This window comes from Eucyclogobius newberryi, unplaced genomic scaffold, assembly GCF_026437365.1.
Source record: "Eucyclogobius newberryi isolate DKJ021-1_F unplaced genomic scaffold, fEucNew1.0.hap1 SCAF_3, whole genome shotgun sequence".
Lineage (NCBI taxonomy): Eukaryota > Metazoa > Chordata > Actinopteri > Gobiiformes > Gobiidae > Eucyclogobius > Eucyclogobius newberryi.
The window spans coordinates 20,489,504-20,513,023 of NW_027315945.1; the positions used below are offsets into that span (position 1 = coordinate 20,489,504).

At 40.0% G+C, this 23,520-nt stretch overlaps 1 protein-coding gene across 1 annotated transcript in view; it reads left to right on the plus strand.

Annotated features, from left to right (window-relative positions):
- rspo2 (R-spondin 2) overlaps window positions 1–20,138 on the plus strand; it is a 54,646-nt gene extending 34,508 nt beyond the window's left edge. Inside the window, exon 5 of the mRNA XM_072461067.1 lies at window positions 18,828–20,138. Within this exon, the coding sequence (XP_072317168.1) occupies window positions 18,828–18,946 (119 nt within the window). The 3' untranslated portion in view covers window positions 18,947–20,138. The remainder of the gene's footprint in view (window positions 1–18,827) is intronic.
- The last annotated feature ends 3,382 nt before the right edge of the window (window positions 20,139–23,520 follow it).

Consider the following 23,520-nt stretch of genomic DNA (forward strand, 5'->3'; position numbering starts at 1 on the left):
TGAACACTATAGAGACTATTAAGAGCCGCTCTATCTCTATTAGCTTTTGTTATGAGAGCTTAACACACGGTGAGGAAGAAAATTATAGCTGTACTTTAGTATTGATCCTTATATATAAACTTCCCATAGAGATTGCCTTGCCATCCTGCTTCCAGTTCCCTGGTTTATAAACTGACCATGTGACTGTCCTTGATTCGCAAGAATTTATTTTCTCATTGCAATTGGTCATTATTTTTTAAGAATAATAATAATTAATGTTTAACTTCCTTATTTATCAGTTAAGTGGGTTTACATGCAGCTAATTTGCTGCTCTTTTTATGCCAATTTATAAATGTTTGTCTTATAAACCATTAACTTAACTGTGTATATTGTACATATTAGAGGTTATATTTTGTTTCAGTTGCCTTATTAATAACAACTGCATAATAATGTGTGTGTAAACAACTCATTAAGGCTCTTGAGTTTGCCATTCTGATTGTAATCCATGATTTAGATTTAAGCGGGGGTAAAGTCTAACACAAACACACCAGCAGCTTGAGCTAATGTCAGACAGTTTCACAAATCGGCTTTTGAGATTCTCAGACAAAGTCATTTTGCTTGTTTTCTGGGTAAGAACACTTTATGCATACTCCAAACTTAACCCTAACTAACACAAGAAGTATCAAGTGAAGTTATGGAATAGTAAAAAAATTTATAGCCGCACAATTTTGGACCTGATAACAGAAATGTAACAGTCTGTTTTTCACTGAATATTGTGGTTCCATTTACACTCAAAATGCTTCTGCTGATCTCATGGAAAGAAAAACTTAAGTGAAAGAACATATAGTGATTATATCTGGACAGTGCACCTATGTATTTGAGTCGCCGCGGGCCTATATGGGAGTATTGATCTCTTTTGTGTAACTGTAGAAACCTTCTCTGGTGCAGGGCTCAGTTCAGGCCAACATCCAGCCCATCAGTCACAGGAGTGTTCTCTGATCCAGCTATCTCCAACACCACAGAGATGTCAAAACGTCCTGGGATTTTTGTATTTGCACTGTAATTGTAACTATAATGCTCAGTTCCTTCCTGTGTCCTCTATTTAAAACCTTGTTTAAACCCGGGTCTGTTCTACTGTTTGTACAAAAGGAGGTTAGCCAGATTAACCAGTTAGCCCTAAAATAAATTACATTTTTTGGATTGACATATTCACAGTACTGCTGATTTTTCTTCTTCATTTTTATGTTTAGACTGCAACATGGCACCAAATTGAATAACTTGAAGGCTTTAGTTCAATCCTCTGCCCTCCAGAATAAATATATCTTGCTATCCAATATACTGGATCCAACTACCTCGACTTACTTTCCCACCTCATCTGTCTCCCTGTGTCACATCTACAGGCCATGCAAGGTTTCAGTCTGAATTTATAGCCAGTGGACATGACAGAGAGGAAGCTTGTTGTTTAATGTAGCCCAAAAGCACCTGCAGTCTAGAGCCAAGGTCCAAACTGAACTCAGATCTGCCTGGATCAGTGAGCATTCGCGGTGGATTTGGTTGGCTGGTGGGACCTGCGCCAGGCTGTGTCTGAGACTTGCTGGTCCACCACTGTCTGCAAACCATCTGCTCACGAGTCTCTGTAAGACGGTAGAGTTGATGAAATTAACCCAACAGTTTCGGATGGACAAGCAACATAGTAGGGACGGCATTATATTTATGAAAATATAGCTTTAAACAGGACTTTTGATGAGATTTGCGCACTAAAATGTGCATTGAACCATCGCACTTCTGTCCTACATGAGAGTTTCAAATTGATGGAAAAAAAAAAAAAGTATATTTTTGCATGGGAAAAGTACTCAAAATGGCACTTTTAAACAGAAAGCTGAAACCTATGAATAGCCAATGTCAAATATATGTGCATGACTTACATCAGACACTTTTCAAACTGTATGGTAAATGTAACAAAGTTTCCCTGTTTTTCGGTCTTTAATCAGTACTAAAAGTGACTTTCAGTAAGATGTTGCATCGTTTAGAATATTCATGTTGACATGGGAGGATTAGTAAAATACAGACAGTTGCCTTTCTTACACGTAGACTTCACTGTCTGTCACAACTAAACTAAAGTGTGGCTCAATTTGCTCAATAAAAATCTAACATAGCACGAGTCCCACCAAAGACCAGGAGATCCGACCTCTATTCCTTAATGTATTTATCCCATTATTCCAATTAATGTTCCCATGGAGCGCTTTGAGAAAATACTGGACTTTTGTATGCGTTTGAAATGCAGGGTAATGACAGGTGGTGATTAACGGCGAACTCTGGCTTGGCTAATATCACGGACAATCCGGATCATTTCTTCCCTGCCAACGGGAGCCAGAGAAAGAGTGTTTTCCCAGGACGGGAGGAGAGCACTAATTGGCAGCCGCCCTGTCATTGTGATTATGTCTGTGCACTCTGCAGCCTGTTGTGACTGGGGGAGCACAGCTTAATCTTCATTTAATAAGCCTTCTCCATGGGGGCTGACACTGAGGCTGGTGAGAAGGCCTCAGAAAAAGACCTTTGGCTGGTAGTGGTTCTCAAATTGTGCTGCGGACGCTGCTGGTCATTCATGGGCTTTTCTGAGTTCTGATTTAGACCAGCTCAGAGCTAACAAAATTCACCTGCGCTGATGGGACTGAAGTTTGAATTTAATCTTTACTTTGTTTGCATTTATTTGGGTTGTATAGAATAGGTCTTGCTCATTCCTTTAATTCTCTTATACACCTGGTTTAGTCCTGGTTTTTGTTCTCCACTCTTTGAATCCGCTTGGTTTGAGTCTTTTGGATCCCATTTGGTCGCTGTTTTTGATTTGTGAATAACTATTAGCACTTTTCTTCATATTATAGTGTTATTCATCAGCTTTGTCCTGTGTTCGTATACATTCAGTCTTTTAAGTACATACAAATGATTCATTGTGCGCACATATTCACCCTTCCATTACTAAAATGTTATCAAATGACCCAAGGGCTGTTTTTCCTCTTTGATTCGCAGAACCATTGTACTGGTGATTGACTCGCATGTGTAGAAGCCAGCAAAGTTCAATAATATAAATGAGTTCTGCAACTGGGATGATGATGATTTTCTCATGCTACACAAAGAGCTGAGCAACTATAAAGCACAAATGGTGGTGTCTTGGAAGCCTTGCACTTAGCTGTAATGAATAGGAATATGGACGAATAGGAAAGACACATCAACCTGTCACTGAATTGGCTCAGACGCCGACAGCCGAGTGCCAGTGGTAGTTATGGTCACTGCTGCGGTCATAGTAACAAATTAACACAAGTTCTGTTTTGGCCATCCTGGATTTTCTACCCAACCATTAAGTTTCCTTTCCCCATTACTACATTTATGTTTCATAAATTCACCTAACCTGACAAAGATTGATTATTTAGGGTCGGATCTGGAAATTAAATGCAGGCTTGTTTTATGCTGATGCTCATTAAACAATTGTTTTGTTTGCTTTTCACAGTTCAAAAGTATTACATCTTCCATAGGTTGGTGTTTTATTTGTTTTGTCATGGTTTTATTTTTTCATTAAAATCTAATTTAAATATTCATGGTTTTGAGTTGCTTTGGCACTTTAAATGTAATGTAAAAGTTGGCCAAAAGTCCTGTTACTGGAGCTAATTATTTTCCTTACCCAGTTAAGATCTGGTTTAGACGTGGTTACATCTTTTCTAGCTCTTCTTTTATACCCTCACCAAAACTGAAGACAATTCATTATCAAGGCTCAGGTCTGGACGGACAGTAAACACTTGCTTTATGCTGATGTTCCCAAGTATAATTCTGTGTATGTTTTGGCACTGCATAAGTGGTGAATCTTCCATGATAGAAGAAAGTCATTACCAGCATTGTCAACTTGTCTGCCCTGTGTACATTCCTCATTGAGGGTTTAGGGGCAGTTGGCTTTTTCTTATTAAATTCTCACCAAGTGCCCCCACTCTCTTACCAAAATAAACATGGCTGCCGTCATTTTGTCAGCGACTGTTTTCAGAGAGTAATATTTGAAACACCCCCTGATCCTGCTGGCTTTTATATGGAGAATCCATCGTCATACCACAGGCATGAGCTATAAACATGCAGAGGCCTTTCAAAAACCAGGGGGTGGAGGTTTGGGTAGAGGGAGGTGAACGAGGAGGGGTCAGCGGTGCTCGCTAGGGCTCCATATACTCCATATTATTGTCATCTGGTCTGTTCCAAGCAGGATCCAAACCAAAGAGGCTGTTTCACACTTTGCTCCAACTGCGTTTTACTGAAGACCTGTCGACATGGTTGTTTCACTTTCTTGTGAATGCAGGCAGTAATAAAACCTTAAAAGGTGTACATGTAACTAAGATAAGAACAGTAGGATGCCCTGTGGCAGATTATCACTCCTGTCTCATGTGAAGATAGTTGTGTTTGACTACTGAACCCGCTCAGTTACATTACATATTACATGCGCTGAGACATGGCATGTACTTATAGACTTGTCCAGTCTATGCTATGTACACCTGCTGCGAGCATAAAGTTCTGGTCAACCATCAGTAATCCTACTGGTCTTCAGTGGACCTGTCGTCCCCAGTTGCATGATCTCTCATTTCACTCTACTGTTGTTTCACAAGAAATGTCATATTATTTTGTATGATAAAAATGCTTGTGCTTATGTAAGTGAATGTGTTTGGTTCATTGGTGTAAAATGCTTTGAGATAAGAGACATCTATATAAGTGCAACCATGTTATCTGCTCTAATATACAGCCACACCTGTGAAAACTATTTGAGGGGGGCATTGTATAACGTTAAACACTGGCCAGATTTTGTACAGAACAAGGAATGTGTTCTTGTTCTCATGCCCCACAAATGGGACCTATTTCCCCCGCTGAGCACACTACATGGTCTGATATTGCCCGTGACGCTGTGGGAGCCATAAAACGGACCTTCATTGAGGAACGTTTGCTTGATGGGCAGTTTATGCCGTTACACCCTGTGATTTTTTACAGCACTCAAGACACGGCCTGGCTCTTTACAGGGATGGATGGCAACAGCTTGTGATGTGAATTTCAACCTACAGTTCCAGTGATATATGGAGTTTTCACTGCTCTCTCTGCACAGTGTCAGAGCTGCCAGATGCTGTCCACTTGTCAAACGATGGAGATGGATACGCGTTTATTTTTACTCCAACTGGCTCAAATCAATACGATGAATGGATTTCCTCAGAAACTTTTAGAGTGACTATCCATAAAACTGAGCTGGTAACTTGACTTTAAAAAATATTCACTAGTATGGATTTAGATTGTATTATGATCTTAGAACGATTCTACTCCATCCTGAACGGAGTGGGCCTGTGATTTATTGTTTGTTACATATTATTGGGTTCTTTGAAGTGAGATATTTAACAAAGAAATTGAGACCTAACTTTTCTCTGTTTTTTGCTTCATTCTGCTGCAATATATGAAGTGCTACTATCAATGCACTCCCCCCTGAGGTTTTTCACTTCATATGTAGATAACCTGAGCTGGTCGTGAGTGGGAGCTGTCTCATTGCCTTGTCTGCCAGACCCTCAGTCTGCTGCCAGCTCTCCTGTGGGCTGCCTACACTTTCATCTCCACATCCACGGAGGCTGGCAGGACACCGAGACACCACCAGCGTGTGAGAAACACATCACCAATAAACAATAAACCAGACCTCACAGACAGAACCAGTCACCACAGCATCCTCTTTTTTCCTGTGTCTTTGCCTGTCTCACACTCAAATCACACACTTCTGGTCATACTAAGAAGTTGTGCTTACTAAGAAACAATAGGCAGGATGTGTTCGCGTGGCGTACATTGTTCAAATCAGACATGTATACATTGCAGTATTATTCCTCCTTCGTGAGCGGTCTGGCAGAAGGAGCCAAGACAAAAGCAAAGAAGGCAATGAGGGGAGCATGAGCACATGTGGAGCACAGTTGCATTGGCAGAGTTTCACCACAAGCCCCTCGCCTCACCTTACTGTCTACACACTTTTCGCTCACATTTCTGACCAACCTCCTCATAGACATCTTAACTTTTAATTAGCGCTGATGTGGTGGGAGGTTGTGGTCACTGACCCTCTCATGTCCATTGAGTGTGGACGCAGTGAGTAGACACGCAGACAAAACAAAACAGCAAGTATAGGCCTGCTGCCCTCGGCTGTCTGAGGGTGTCTGTGTTTTTCTCTCTGTGTGAACTCCAACAAATACAGGGCCATGCAGACTAACAGCACAGCTATTACTGCACAAAGTAAAGACCAGCGCCAACTTACATGTTTGTAGCATCAAAGAGAGAGGAGGCACGTACCTCAACAAAAGACAGTGACATGTTTGTGAAAGCATCATGCCGTGATGACCTGTTGTCAGTCGAAACGCAGGTTTATGAGTAAATGTTTCGGACGTGGTTCTGAAATGAAATGTTCTTGACTATTCCCTACATCATAAGTATGCTGTGCCTGTATGAACATCTACATCATAAAGATCCAAAAACAGTGATGATTTGGCAACTCCAAATTGCCCCATCTACTGCAAAAATTACTTGCATCCAGCAAGCATTTATTTTATTTAATTTTTATATAAAAGGCCCCTAACCGTTTGCAGCCCCCCACTGCTGCAAGACTCCTGTTTTTTTTTCCCATGCTATGATGGGTGAAATGACCTTTGTATTACACAGAAGATGATGGCTCTCAGAGGGAAAACTGCAGACATGATTGAGTGGTCGGTGTCATGAAACTCTATCCTCTGCAGGTACCATATCAAATCCCTTCAAACATAAATACACTGTCCCACTGGGTGGCAAGGTCCCGGACTGTGATCCCGACAGGCCTTGAGACAGTTCTTTGGGATTAGTGGGAATTAAGTCTCCCTTTGATTTGATTCCTGGCTTTCTGCTGCATCTTCGACAGATGCTGCTTCCTTCTGGAACACAAAGCGCTCATCGGCAAGGTGAGACCCTGAAATGACCACTGAAATTGAACTTTAATCACATTTGCAGCGAAAAACAACAAGAAAATGTCTACCATATGCCCTAAAGTCCCATGTTGGAGTCAAAAGAGGGATTATTGTCAGGAGTGCTGGAGCTGCCTCTTATTGCCCGTGTCTGTTATCAGATCTGTCAGAGCCTCTCAGCTGTCCGTCTACCCGCTGTTTGACAAGTGTTTGATGCAGCCCAGGCCTAAAGAGGATCAAGTCTTTCCTGAATTGGCTTTACCTCACTCCCTGTGCAACAGGAGATCTGCTAACACATCAAACGCACCCTCCCCCTATACACTTTTCCGCTCATCTCTGTGAACTAATAAACTATTTTTATCTACCAAACATGTGACGTGCGCTGGACCCTCAAAAGGGGAACATGGCGACAGGGCCTCGTGAGAGTTAGCAGAACAATCAAAGATAACAATAAGCGCCGCACAGGCTTCAGTCTCTCATCACTGGACATCGCACAGGGATTGGGGCCTGATCCTGATGGCCCCTGTCTCTGTTTGAATGTCTAAGCCTGCCTGACTTATTGTGGCTCCCTGCTTGTTAGGGTCTGGGCCACTTTCGAGACAGTTGTGCACCACTTCCAAACATGCAAGGGATTTCCTCCTTGAGTTTCCTAGTAGAGAGAAGGCAGGATGAAAAGACTTCAGCAGAAATGTGATATAAAGATGGAATCATGCTTGACAATTTCCTCCCATATCCATCCCTGTTCCTATTTGGACCCACAGAAACTCAGGGGATGTGTGCCACGTGTATGTGTACTCCGAGTAGATTGCAGCTCGCGTGTGCAGGACATGACAACTTTGTAGATTTCACACAGTCACCTTGTGTCACATTAAGCCATAACGTAATTACTGGACAGCTTTATGCTGCTGTGTGAAAACTCACATACCAAAGTGTTGAACTGGAGCCATGTGCTATTTGCTCTTTACTTTGCACTTGAAGTTTACTTGACTGGCAAAATGTTTGTATAACCTCACCTATTTTTACCCCTCCACGCCATAGGAATGCAAAAACCCCCTACTCAGGCCAATCCTACTTATTGCATGCTCCTCATTGCTGTGTTAACAACCATTTATTCCTCTCCATAAAGTGTGGTGGGTGCTTTAATGCAGGGGATTGTTGTCAAAGAGCTAGCGGCAGGAGAGGCATGTGAGCTAGGTAAACCTCCCAGGACAGGGCTCCACTGGGGGCTGACCCCCGTCTCATTCAATCCCTCTGGAATCTGATAATTCACATTGAAATATTTGTTTAATAGTGGTATGATTAAGAGACACACTGTGCTTCTGCAGAATGTTATGTGAGACATTTAGACGATGTTTTTAGACGATAAGCACATTTGTATTATTTGTTGAATTACCTTAAAACTATGATTTACTATTACTGTTATTATAACCTTAACACTACTTGTTTATCTCAGATTCATCTTTTCTAACTTAATGTGGTGAGGTTGTGTTGTTTGTTGTTTGTGTTGAATACTTCTTACATTTGCAAAAAACAAAACCTATGGAACAGTAAACCATAATGTTTGACCAAAATCCTCATACCATAAAGATTGACCTCAAAGACTTCAGATATTTGGTCAGAAAGAACTTGTGATGAGGTCCGGTAGGACTAAGCAATAAACCGTTTAAGAGAGAAAGAAAGAGAGAGAGTGGTTTTATCAGAAATATTTGTGTTTTTGGTTCATGGTTATAGTGTTTTTGTCTGTTTTGGGGATGTACTAAACAGAACTAATGAATCCACGCTGAATCCACGCCTCATCTAACTGTGATACACAAAATTGATGACTATCATGACTCTCTAAGACACTTCCTGGTTTTATGGCTGTGCATATGGGAACTATAATGCGGATCAAAGCCTTTATAGAGATCCTATCAGGAAGTGGAAGCGATGCAAATCAAAGTGGAGTGCTTTTGTACTTTCTATTTCCTAAACAGAGCTCACATCTGTACTTACTTCCTTGTGATGAATCCGCTACTGTATATTTTGCCTCACATGTTGACCACATTTTCATGGTGCTGCAGCCTTCCTCAGCTCAGAACAAATGCAAACACAAACAGTAAATATGAGGACGTGTGCCTTGCTTTAGTTAGTGCTGAGGTCATATTTTTTCTCATCAGAAACAAAACGCAACATTAAGCCATTCATTAAACCCATCTAAAGCTAATTATGGCTTGTTCATCCAAGTAGCCACGGGGCAGGAGGGCTTCCATATACTTAGGCCCAGATGTGTGGATGAGTCAGTGGGGAGATAGCGGACGGCAGAGACGAGTATGTGGTTCTTGAGTGAACGCTAAAAACTGAATTATGCGCTCTGCCTGGGCGGCTGACGTTATACCCACAACACTATGGGATTTAGAGTCACGACAATAGAAGGTGGATATGGATAAGGAACACTTAAAACAGACATTTTTTCTTGTTTAACTTTTTTCAGGCTCTTAATTTTGTGTAGTGACATGAAATTTTACCCAAAGAAAACTAATTTGAATAGGCAGACGCATAGCTTGGAATCCATAAAGAGCCAAAAGATAATAATATATCTGTGGCAGTTCCAAATCTGAAAAAAAAAAAAGAAAAAAAAAAACCTGCATGGAAGTGGATGATTAACAGGCATTAACAGTCAGGAGATAAAAGCCAAATGACAAAGAGTGTTTGCACTTTGGTCCATAAACACCAATAGTTACTGTTTTTAGTATTATTGATAGCAAAAAGGCATTAGGATGAAACAAAAATGCAGAGTTATTTTTTCCATCAGTGCATTTCAAGCTTCATCCCTGCACGTCAAGCTGCACTTGAACTATGACAAATATTGTATCTGATTCCTCTAGAGGGCAACCCTGCGCAGTAAATAATACGTCTAAAAGCTCCAGTCTTTTTTGAAGTGTTTTTGGCAGCCCTGAGTGGAAGTGGGGAACTGTAAAAGCTGGCAGGATATCAATGCCCAGAATGAGGCTCACGTCATACAGTTTAACTCCTCAGACCTTATTTCTCCTTCACATCGTCTTGTACCTCCTCCAGACAGTTACGAATAATGGCTGAACCGCCCCACCACACTGACCAGAAACCAGAATGCCATGTTGCGAACCATATATATATATAAATAACTTTCTGGGCTCCGTTCAAAATGATTGCATGTGGAATTGTTTCTCTGATAATATATACATTTTTTATTTATATTCATATAAATCCTGCCTTGTGCACTACTGAAGCTTAATGCCTTAGTAAGAAGCCATCTGGTTGTGTGCGGCCCATTAACATCTCAGTGTAGCAGAAACTATGTGCACTGTTGTGGCTATCAGAGGTGGAAGAAATGGTCTTAGTATGATTACTTGAAAGTAATTACTTGGAAAACGTTTTTTACATAAACTTATATTTAAACAATACACTTTTGGGTCACCATGCCCCCATCGCGGCTCAAGCCAAACTCAAACAGAATTGTGCAATCAGGTTTGTTACAGACACGTGAAATGGAGTGATGTTTTCCTTTATTTTTTCCTATTATATATTTTTTTCCTTTGGCTAATCCACCTGTCAATCACGGCCATCTGAAACTATTGACCAGACGGATTTAGACCTGTATAGAAAATAGAGTGATATCATTCTGGACATTCAAGGTAACCACTAGTACAGTTTACTACCATTTACTTAATACAATGTTACTGCTACTGCTACTTTTACTCCGCATTTCTTTATTATACTGCAATTATTAGAAATACTTAAGTCTATATTAGTTTGTTCTACTTCCAATAAGTACCACTTTCGGTTCTACCACATGCTGATGCACTCTCTTAAAACATTGTGTACTTTTTCCATTGATTCCCCCTTTATCTCAGGAGTAAAATATACCAAGTAAAGTTTTTAAAAATGCTCAATAATATTTTAGACCATACAGCCTGCTTTAGTGAACAAACTATAGGCCAAAAGCAATACACAAGCTGCAGTACAAACGTGTAATACGCGCTGACTTTGACTTTAACCCCACGTCATGTCTGATGCCGGGTTCACATTCCTCTTCTGTCATCTGTGACATGTTCAGGAGGAGCTGAAAGACAGTCACTTAATGTGGAGCTCTGCGGCTGTGTATTTTCCAGATTACAGTATCATGTTGACATGACGGCATCAAAGTACTGCTCGTAATCCAAAGAAATCCTGTCACAACTTTCCCATTATAAATTTGACCCAGGACCAGGCGGCAGTAGCTTCCTGAGCTGACTCTCAAGTACAGTAAGAAGACATGACTCCTGGCTTTCATACATTAACGCACCGGTGTCAAAATAAAGGTGTGACTGATGCTGTTATTGCAAAGTTTCCATCTGGAATTAGGAATCATTTTGGCAAAAGGAACCAGACTTTGCAACATACACACATGGTTTGGACTTTTTAATTTGAATGCTGATTTGATAATAGATGTTGTATGAAGTAGTTGACCAAGTAGTAATTTTAACTTATTACTTCAGTTATGATGGGCTTTTTGCAAGTTATTAGGCTTTTCGAAAGAAGTCTGAGAAATCATTCTTCAGGCAGGATTCTTTTAAATAATTTTCTATCCAGTCCAAGTAAATTTATTGAAAGTACGCCTTGACCTAGTGACCACAGTAAGCAGCACTAAGATGCATCTGCAAGCTCTCTAGTGGGATCTTTAGTTTTGCCACAAGCCCAAGTGAAAGTTTGAGTGATGAGTTCAAAAGTTCAAGTTGGATCAAGTGGTATTTTATGAGAATAGACACGTCCAAGTCCTGCAGCTTAAAACTAATGACCTAGACTTGAACCAAGACACTCTCAAAAAGGAACTAACCCATCACATCTGCTGCTACTCATAGCCTTTTATGAAATTAAGTAATTTAACAAATCCATAAATCACCTTGAATGCTGTGAATATGGTGTGTAGATGATCACTGTGCATGTCTGACCTGTCATGTAGTCTTAAATATGTGTCTGTTCCTTGCCGCTGACCTTCTCCATAAGCGAAAAAACATTCTGTCCGAGTGGACCACCGGTCGTATTAATCACTGTCTCGGTCATGCATGTTTTGCTGGGACCTCTCCGCTTAGAGACGCTAATCTCCGGGTAGGTTTTCGCTTTTGCTTTCTGTCAGTGAACTGGAGCTTCAAAAAGGACCACGGTGATCCAACCTGCTTTTGTAATCTGAGGGCAGCTTCAACGATGTCACCGATGAGAAAATAATGACCGACTTAATCCCTACGTTAGCTTTTTCAATTGGAATGTGTATGTTTTAAATCATCCACGCCTAGCCATGCTGTGATAGTAAGCAGAGCGTAGGGAAGGAGAGGGACAGAATGAAGGAGTGAATGAAGGGTCTAATCCAGGATAACCTTGTTAGGACTAAGTGACGCTGTGCAGAGGGCCTTTTGTCAGCTGGTTGGCAAGATGAGCTTCTTGTAAATGATTGTCCTCGCTGTCAAAAGCCTGATGTCGTTTTTCCGATATCTGACGTCTGGTTCTTTCAAACTTTTTTTTCCAAGTGGAAGGAGAAAATCTTATATTTTTGATTAAATGAGGGGGGAGAGGTTGAACTGTACTTCACTGTAGGTCAACCATCAACAACACACGCCTCTGTCTATCTGCTTTTCATATTAAGAATCGGATCCCTCTCCTGTCAAATAAGTCATGTATACAGGTTTTAGTACTTCCATTCTGCACGTGTAACTATTATTACTAATTATTACTCCAATAATCTTCAGATTCCCATGAGTTTACACAGAAGTCGTATATATAAAAAGTATATATAACATGCACAAAAACAAAGAACAATACACAGAGAGGTAAACAATAATACATCCACATATAGTGTGTATACAGTCCAGTGTGTCAAAGATTTTTTCTATCCAGTCCTTGATTACATTTTTTGTGTGTGCCATTTTTCCTGCTGCCAGAAGCATGTTATAAAACAATATTTTCAATGTCACTTTTGTGTACTTGAGCCATTTTGGGTCATCAGCTCTCCCAACACATGCATCTCTGTTCGACAGCCCACAGAGACCCAATTAAAAAACATTCAGACTTTATCTTGACAGATCGCGCAATGGTGATCCCAAAAATTGCAAAATGTCATATACTTTTTTGGTTTTTTTGTTTGGTTTATAGAATATATTTCTATTCCTCGCTTGCTCTTCTGTGCAATTTTCAGTTTATAAATTGCCACTTGCCACTACCATTTAAAACTTTGTCCAATGCCTTAACGTAAGATGGGTCTCATGATACAACTGTCCCAATTCTAACCAAGTGAAAACAGTGGCCAAATGTAACCTATTCCGCCAGTGTGTTCGCTGTTCATAGTGCACGAGCCGGCCCTTCACAGTGTTATAAATGTATGTGTGAGGAGCCCCTTAATGGCTGCTAATCCAATTTCTTTCACTGAAATCAAATCTCCCTGGCGCCAGTACTTCTCTCCTTCCCTCACAAATAATGGCCTTCGTTTTGGCCTGTTTATGAAGGTGATGTGCCGCCAAAAACTCCAGCTTGAGCCCAGAAAAGTCTTTCCAGATCGTCTCCAAAATTATTCAATTATTTCATCACCTTAACCTCATTTGGCCCTAAACAAAAACAGATAAACAAAAACAGATAATTAATTGCCGGCCCACATCAAGTATAGGCTTCGGGAGGTAACAGGAGAGTATAGAATCCCTTTTACCGTATGTCTTAATGTCTTCTTGAGGTCAGCCATTGATTTTTCACAAACCACAAGCTGTAGAGATAAGATTAGGCGTCCAATCCATGCGCTGCCGCTGGAGCCGTTAGTGGATGAAATCACTTGGCCACAGCCGACAGTAGCTGCACTGCTCTTCTTTATTAGCAGGTCGAGGCCTTCGTCATTATATCGTAACTGTACTCTGGACACTGCCTTTACTGTGCTGTGCTGAAGTATTGAGTCAAGTGTGTTTAAATGTGTGTGCTCTGATTATGTAATGTTATCTTTTATTCATTACACATTTAGTGAGGCCTGTATCGGTCAAGGTAAGCGATATCGACAAATATCAATATCTATATTTTTTGGAGTATCTCGATAACGGTGTTCAAACAATATCATGTATATCCTACAGAAATATGATTAAAATTTGTTCTTAAATGTATATTTTTACAATTATTTGCTTCTTTTGCCACATTACTATTATATTAAATATCTGCCTCCCTCTAGGTGAAGGGCAAATAGACTCATAATGGTTTGGTATTGGGTGCAATGGACATTCTCATGCTTTTAGACAAAAGGAGTCACCGGAAATATTGAAAATTTGGGTTCTTTCTCTATTCAATTACTTATATTTATATTTATTTATTATTTATCTTATCTTCAGCAATATTTTGTATTACTAAACACACTATTCATATTGAAAGTAAACTGATTATTGAAATAATGTTTCACCCCAATGCCAAGGCCACAATGCTGTTACAATTAAATCAACAAATCCAATCAGTGAATATTTATTAATTATAAGAGCTGGGAATCACAGGGTCTCTCACAATTCAATACACAATGCCTGGCTCGCTGTACAATAATATCCCAATGATAATGTGATAATGCTGTATTGCACATGATATAACATGTGATATAACATGTGAAATATAACTATGAAGAAACAAATAAATGTTTATCCCTTGTATTAGCTTGTGATGGGAACATTTACACCTAGATGAAGACGGTTAACTCTCCAAGTTTAGATTTAGTATGGCATTTTGTTCATTGTCTTGTTAATGATTTTGCACTATTGTTTGGGGTGATAAAATGCTAAGCCTGCTTTTAAATCAATCTGAGACAATTGCCTAAAGCTCGTACATATTCTTGAGTTGGGTCCACTTTTCCAAAACAAAGATATTAGCTCTGACACAGATGAAGAGGGCTTTGGCTTTGGCCTCCTTTCCACTGGGATACACAACTGACTGATTATCTTCCAGTGCATCAGTTGGATCAGTTATATTCATGTCCCACAGGGAGGTATCAGTTTGGCTTAATAATATGATATGTATAATACTGCTTAACTCTTGCTTGGACCTTCACTGTGCTGCGTTATTGCTGCAAGCCTCAGATGCGTCTCGCAGCGTCGCTGAGAGGCAAGAGGAAACTGAAGTAAGCTCGCTGGCTTTGTGGAGTTACTGAGAATTGTTCTCCACTGCATGTTGAGGATTTTCTGGATAGTTTGGTTGCTGCAAAGGTTAGAATCAACAATATTCAACTATATCTTTTGAGTGATTTGGTCACGACAAATAGATTCCAAATAATTTAGTATTTTTATGACAATCTAAGATAATTAGAGGCTTTATGAATACAATTCTGAACCTGGACTATAACAGGTCTCAATTGGTGCTAAACATGGTCCGAAATCAAACAAATTCATGGATATCATAAAAGTTCGACATATTTTTCCTTAAATTTGAGGTCTAATGCAATGAGTAAGTGGTTATTTTGAGCATGTTTATGATAATAATCTACCTTTTGGGTTTTGACTTTGTTTAAGCAAAAATATGTCAATAAAAATGACTAGTAAAACTGTCAAATTTGAGCTGACGTTGTGTCCAGGTCTATTGGCCTTTCGAGAAGACTTCAATCTACTGCATATTCACTAAAGAATAAGAATCCACAAAGGTCACGTTTGCCAGTGGTAAATACCTGTGGTCTCATTTATAAAACGTTATGTGGAATTCTTACTGAAAGTGTACGTATGAACAAAACACAAACTTCCAAAATGGTCTTCACTCTTGCTCCCTTCTCATCTCTGAGCGCTCTGAGTCTTCTTCCAGTCTTCTGCCTCATCTCTGAAAACCTTGACAAAGTTCAGTGATTTTTGGACCGGACTGCTCACATACCTTTTTATACTGTAGATCACAAACTTAATGTGGAAAGTCACATGTAACATTTTTGTACATATGCACGTTTTTGTAGATGAGACCCCAGACCACAAAACTCCACATTGATTTCAACTCTGGGTTTTTTGTTTGTTTGTTTGTTGGGTTAGCTTAAAATGTTTAACTCACACACAAAAGTCAAGCTGGCAGGGCCGATAATATCAAAGAAAGAACAAAAAAAACGAAACATTAAATTATGGTTTACTCTTGCCAGAACGGAAAGCTCATGATTTTCCAGATAAAACGTGATTGTTCTTTGACTTTTGGCTTTTGACCGTGCCAGATGTGGCGCACAGCAACGGACGACAATGCATAAAATAAAATAGAAAAGATAAAAACCAACTTTGCCTTTCGAAGACCATACTGTACATTCTTTAGGATTTATGAATTTGTTCTTGGTTTTGAAAGCTAGGGAGATGACTTAATCATTTCTTTCCAGGCAAATGAAAGAGTTTCTTCTGTGAAGCCTGGTAATCAGCCTAAGTGATTACATTGGTCGTAAATACAGTATGAGATGATGAAAGCTGAGCGTGTGGTGCCCCAAGGGACGCCAAAATGAAACCTCTTCTGCAGATATGACAGAGCATCTCCACAGATCACATACAAGGACATGGGCTTGCATGTAGAATGGTTGCCCTCTAGCTGTCAGCAACAAGAACTTATCCATATGAAATATTATTAGATTCTGTCTGGATAAACCACTCAAACACTCATAACCACTATTTATTTTGATAGAAGTACAACTATGTAAAAACAACATAACTAATGTTGTGACATTATTCATTAATTCATTCATTCATTCATTTTCTACCGCTTGTTCCTGTTAGGGGTCGTGTGTGACTGGAGACTATCCCAGTGACTTTGGGCCTTAGGCGGGGTACACCCTGGACAATGGCCAACTCGTCACAGGGCCAACACATAGACATTGTTGTGACATTATGTTCTGCGTATATATATATATATATATATATATATATATATATATATATATATATATATATATATATATATATATTACCAACTTCTAATGCAGTGAGAAATAAATATTTAACCTCACAATTAGTTCCAACGATTTCTTAAATAACATATTGAAAATATATTTAGCCCAATGAACCATTTTCTGGTAATACTTTGGCATATGGTTCCTAAGTAAACTATTTATAATGCACTGATAAGCACTAGTTATTTTTTATGCACGTATACACCATTTGTAGATGGCTTATAGAACATTGTAAATGTTATTAACCATTAACAAAAAACATACATACAAAAATGTTTGTAAGAGCATTGATAAGCTGCTTATAATTTTTTTATTTTTTTCAATAACCAAGGAATAAATGCTTGTAAATGCTTTATTGGCGCTTATAAATAAGTAAATAACTAGTGCTTATTAATGGCTTATAATAGTTTATGAAGAAAGCGTCACGTAGTTTCTTATTTTCACTGTGACTTAATGTAATTTCCCTTTGTTGCCTGCAAAGGCAAAAGATTGTTTATATCTTGTGACCTGAAATCAGTGCTGTAAACTCTATCTGCCCTTTGCACTGGCGCTCCTGAAAAACTATCTTCCCTGCTGTTCACATGTGTTGGCAGGTTTCTGACAAAGAAAGAAAAAAGTGCATTACTGATCTCCTGCCCAGTGCTGAAGTAGCCAGGAACATTCCCGTTTGACTTAACCCTAATAAACACAACCTTATGTCCAAGAACTGTCCCAGTAGGACTTCACCCACCACACCATGTTTTTACAGCCATCAGTGTAATTCATGTAGAGTTGATTCCTCTCAAATGCATGTTTGTGGGGACCTAGCAACACTGTTTTGATAATTACATCCTTAAAAAAGCACTGGACACACAATATAGTTCAAATGCTCTAAAATTTTACCTCAGTTCAAAAAATTCTTCACCTATCAATTTTTTTTATATATAGATAGATAGATTGATAGATTGCAGCATCCTTTGACTTTGATTTTTAAACGTGACTCTCTCAGTTGTGGGGCGTTCTGTGGCTCTCACTTCTATGGCAGCCTATGTGAAAGCAATTTGTGACAACGTTGTTAGCAAGTTTTCGTGAGAGTAGCCGCCTGAACAAGTGCAGTAATAGCGGTGAATGAGGCTGCAGTTCCCCCTCAACGAACCATAGCACGGCCTGTTCTTTGAGCTCTGCAGCAGGATCCAGATAGCATCTCATCATTCAAGACCTTCTCCACTTTCCCCCATTAGACTTTCTTTCCCTTAAATTCCCTCACACTCGCTCCACCTCATACACACACACCTCGTTATCTTATTTGTGGCCTTGGCAGCCAGATTGTTGCCTTGTGGTTCAGTAGCCTGAGTTCTCTCTGTCATAGAGAAGTATGGCTGCAGATCAGCCTCCACCACACAAGCTTCCATGAGAGCAGGAAGCAGCTCCCAGCATGCTTTGCCCTGTCTCAGTCAAACCTGGGGTGTATTAACCCTGGGCTGGGGGACGTTTCCAAGTTGGAAAAAAAAGTTATGCAACTTCCCAAAGTTATCTGCGTTTTCCGCTGCACAGACAGTGAAGAGTGTTGGTGTGAGGAGATATTTGTTTAAAGTGTTTAAAGTGAAGCTTTAGCTCAGAGTTTGGCTGCAGAACTTTAATGGCAACAATGTCCTTCTGAAATGATCACTATGTCACTTGGGAAGTCTCACAAGATGACATTAAAAACACACATTTAGACATGAGAAACCCCTTTGCTGTCATTGCTATAACTCATGCTTTGTGCAGTTGAACATTACAAAAAAACACTATTAGATTTAAATTTGTGGTTTTACAGATTAGGGTAAGGTTGACGTTTTTCATATTCATTTATTGTGACATGGTGCTATAAAAAAACATTTATAGGCATCTATATTTTGTTTTTGATACTAAAAGCTCCCAGTAAGACGTGTATTCCGTTCAGAGCATTTCGCCATTATGTTCTTTATGAATTTCTAACCTTCCTGTGTGTCTGTCTACAGGGGGCTCAGGGAAGCACCCGTCCAAAGAGGAAAAGAAGAAGAAGAAGAAGCAGAGACTGCGGTTTCGGGCTCACAACCAGCACACTGACCACTTGGCTGCAGTTCGCTCCAGTCAGTGAGCAGGGAACAAATATGGACTACCCAAATACTATAAAGAAGAACCAACGCAACGCTGCTAGCCACTGCTGCACCCATATCTTGACTGACCACAAGCTGCGCCTCCTGCCCTGGGTCACCCCACTGCCCATAGGACACTAGGTCACTCCAGTATTTATCTCTAATGTAGGATATCACTAAAACGTGCTTCATGCTGCTTTGTCGAGTCGCAGTGGCCAACCAGGTGACCTTCACCCAAGCCCTTACCCCTGTTCCATCACCTTGCCGTGGGTCTTTTACATTGTCATTAACCGTCCAAAAGTGATGAAAAGCTGAGACTGTGCAGGTTGTGGGAAAGAAGGTTGTCTGAGATGAAGTCGGGGAGAATGAAAAACAAGATGGCGGATGAAAGGGTAACCAGGGATTTGGCTAAACAAGAATGATGCTAAAGGACTGAAAAAGGCATCTCGAACTTAAAGAGACTTTTTATTTATGTCAAAGCTCACCTTTCCTGTAGACGAAGGTGTGGAGACAGAGACCATTCCCATGTGAGGCCTTTTATGTTATGTACATTTTGAGAGAGTAATATTAAAAGTGAAAATTGCCATGCATAGATGCAAAGTATTTTATTCTTCTCAGCACAAACTGTTTACGTTCAGACCGCTTTATGCTCTAACTGTATAGTGTGGATAAAAAATAATGATTTAGTTGTCAGACTAGCATGGCATAAACATGACTTGTACATAGTTTATCTAATAATGAAAGCTTATTACTGTATTTTCAGTATTGACCAGTTCACCGTTCTAAATGTTTTAGAGATAACAAAAAAGGTTGTAATACCAAGCTACAGTTTAAAATTGTTTAGAAATATAGCCGCCACATAACTATTCCATTTATATGGTATATATTTGATTTATTTATTAATTCTATTCTATTTTGTACTTTTTGTTCAGTGAAAGTTTTGCCTCATGCTGTTACTCTTATATGCTGAAATATTTGTTGACTTCCTTATACCAGTGCATATCTTTAACAAGTCTGACGTCACAGTGAGTGATTTATTTGACCTCATCTACTGATTTCAATGTGTTGAAGAGTTAAAAATAATAAAACAAACTTATTCATGACTAGATTTAAAAATTAGGATTGAGTAAATGTATGGTCATAGGACTGCATATGTGTACATGTGTTTTATTAAAAAACATTGTGACTGTACAAGAGAGCCTTTTATTCTTATTGTTTAATACACTCACATATACACACATCACACACAGTCTATGTCAGTCGAGTTTTTAATACAGAGGTGAAAGCAGTCCTTACAGTGAATAAGCCTCAATAAGCAAATGAGAAAATAAGTCATGTATAAAAATTGAGGTGGTATATGAAGTCTTTCAGTTCAGTCAGTCAGTGTTTAATAGTGGTTTTCCCAACATTTGTTAAATCCATATGGCACAGTGCTCCTCAAACCCAAGGATTGGACACGGTCTATTGGGTCTTAACAGCGTGTGTGACGGCAGCTCAAAAAGGGGGTTTAATTCTAGATGATGTAGTCAGCCTCGTGAATGCCACCGAAGCAAGCCGAGGCCTAGCTGCATTGTGTCATTGTGACGCTTGACCCATCTTGTCTGTGTGTGTTTGGCATTGGTGAGGGATTGTCTCAGGCCTGCTGTGGCTACGAAGTTGCCTAACAACTCCAGATGAATGAATTAAGTAGTAGGCAATACGCCAAATAATGAATATCACAATTTTCTTGGAACCAGATCACTCATTTCAATTTGATCACGTTTCATGCAAACTTCTCATCTTTATGTCACCTTGAAGTGGAAAGTCATCTGCTTCTTCTGACTAGATTAGATCCACCTGTCGCACACGCAGGGCATTTTTGAGGCAGACGTCTCTATCATGTGGGATGAAAAAAAGTCTTTGCAGTGAATCACGATATGGACGTTTTATCAAAATAATAATTATTGTCACAGGAATGAGACCGGGTTTCCATTTTTATTGTCATATCGCCCAGCCACAGAATGAAGCCCAAAATATGTGTAAAAAGCACTATAATCGTGTATATTGGGATATTATTTGTTTTCATTAATATAATGAATCAATGTATTTCTATTTCTAACAGAAGACATAATATTGATTTAGTATTTTTCCAAAGTAGCATTTTCTATCGAACCAACAAATGCTCTATTGGTACTGGTTTCCAACTAGGTTTGCTGAGAATGAATAAAGACTCGAATGGCCAATAAAACCAGGCATAGATGCACACGGTCTTATGTTTTAAAAGGCATCTGCTGCTGGTTACGAGTTAATGAACGAATCACAGATGTCATCTACAGTGGGCCAGACTATCAATGCTCCAGACTCGACAGGGATTAGACCTAAAGAGCAATGGCACTGAAGTGGATTCATTAAGCCCGGGACCACCTTTAAAGACACACATTGTGCTGTCTGCAACGGAAAAATAAAAGGAAAGAGACAGAACCACTGCTATTTTACCCAACATACCTTTGCCTCCTGACCACTCGTTTTTCTGGAGAAGTGTCTGTGTTGTCAAGAGGGTTAGCAGTCACTCACACATCACAGAGAACGGCTAAACCACTTCTGTAAACTGCGTATGTGCACGCGACTGTTTGTGCTGCGTGCGGTTAGGTGGCTCAGACGAGATCTCCCTTTTAATCTAACAGCCAGCATTTTCATTAGGCCCGGGTGAGTCCTATTATTAAAACTTGCTTCAAAGGCGCAACAAGTGAAACCACAAACAGGAAATGACCCACTGGGCTCTGAGCCGTACTGTATAGATCGGTGATGGGAGTTTTAAAGCAGCTTGTTATGGAGAGTGTCAGTGAGACCTTTATAGTTAGGGCTGGGGTGCTGTGACACATTTGCTCCAGGGCAAATGGAAGCTTTGACTTTGGGGGTATAAATAACAATGCCCAAGATCATAAAACAGTCACAATCTGCAGTGTATTATAACCATATAATGAGGCATCACTTGCCATTTCATTTGAAGGAAATATGGAAACAATAATCTGGTTTAACCATTGGGTTGGTGTAGTCCAAAATAGTAACAAGAACCAATATAGGACCAATATAGGGCCTCACACTGAACAAATCAGCAAAATTGTTGCATTGTTGAGTAATTTAGATTATAACATCAATGAAATATTTCCATTTTCTGAAATACTTCAAGTGAAGTTACTATAAGGAAAACAACCAAAATAAATATATCCTTTAGTAAAAAATAAATGTTCTTTGGTAGTCATTTGCTTTGATTTTAATCCTCCATCAACTCATTCCTTCTGTGTGGACCTACAGCATGCCCTAGTGTGCGCTGCTTGAATGAGCTTTTCCTTCCTGAACGACATGGACAATATTTATTAGTCAGTGCTGGGGGTTAATAGCAGCAGGTGCGGTGGGTTTTATCACCACACATTACACGGAGCAGACCAACCTGCAGCTCGCCCTATGGGTGCCATAAGCAGATAGGAGTAATATTCAGCACACCTTGTGGAGTCCACACAAAGCCATTGTCCTCATTCTCCTGAGCTCCCGAGCGCAGCAGCTATGTCGTTCTTTTCAGGATGTGACATACATGTGCTTTATGACCTCGACTGAATCAAACTGTGCTCCTTAAACATATTAATGCGTACAAGCTGCCCAAATATTTCCTTTCCTGCTACGAGAGCCATGGGCAGAGCCATTATATTGGACTCATGAGCCAGCTGGTGAGGACAAATCCACAAGGATTTCTGCTCTCCCCTTCAGACTGCTGGCAGCCCCGCTCCATTCATTCAGTTTTATATGTGCCTAGTAGCCGTGTTACTACCGGTTTCAAGGGAGAATTAATAGAAAACAGGTCTTATTAAAGTATATTAAGAGCAGTAGAAGTGGATATAATGTACCCAGTTAGGGCCCAGTAGGGTTGTATCTGAACTGGAGCTGACACGTGTGGCTTCTACAACAAGGATGTTTCTCTCTGCCACTAAAGGCTCCAGGGGGGCTGCTCACTTAAGCTGAGAGGTGTATTGTGGGTAAGCCGATTTTTACTGGGCCTGAGTACTACAGGGGGTAAGGAATGTTGTCTTTCTCTCCAACTCATTCAGATCTGGATTATGCTTTGCCATACTTCCACAGCCACCTCTGACACCACTTGGAGGGTCTGTTGAAGACATTTCATATCACTTATTCCCTTGATATAGATTCAGAAGATGGCTCCATCTGGACATGGCATAGGCAGAGATAAGAGGCGGGTGCATCTCAGCATCCTCCTCCACAAACACATGTGGAGAGGTGGAAAGGTCTTTAATCAGCTGTAGGAGGCCTTGGTTGTCTTGTGTCTATGTGTCTGTGTGAATGACTCCCAGTTTTTGCCCTCAAGTATGACCTGCGGTACAACCTTGGTTCACACTCATTAGCTGGCGAGTGTGGTGACTAATCTGTTGGTTAAAAGAACAAACAAACAGTATTTCAAAGAGAACTAGTTCAAATTCTGTTCGAGAAGACAGTTATTTCAACACGTACTGACCGAGTGGCAGTGGCATCAGTGAGTATGATGGTGATGTCATGTGGTGGAGCCAGTCCAACCACCTGATGGAAT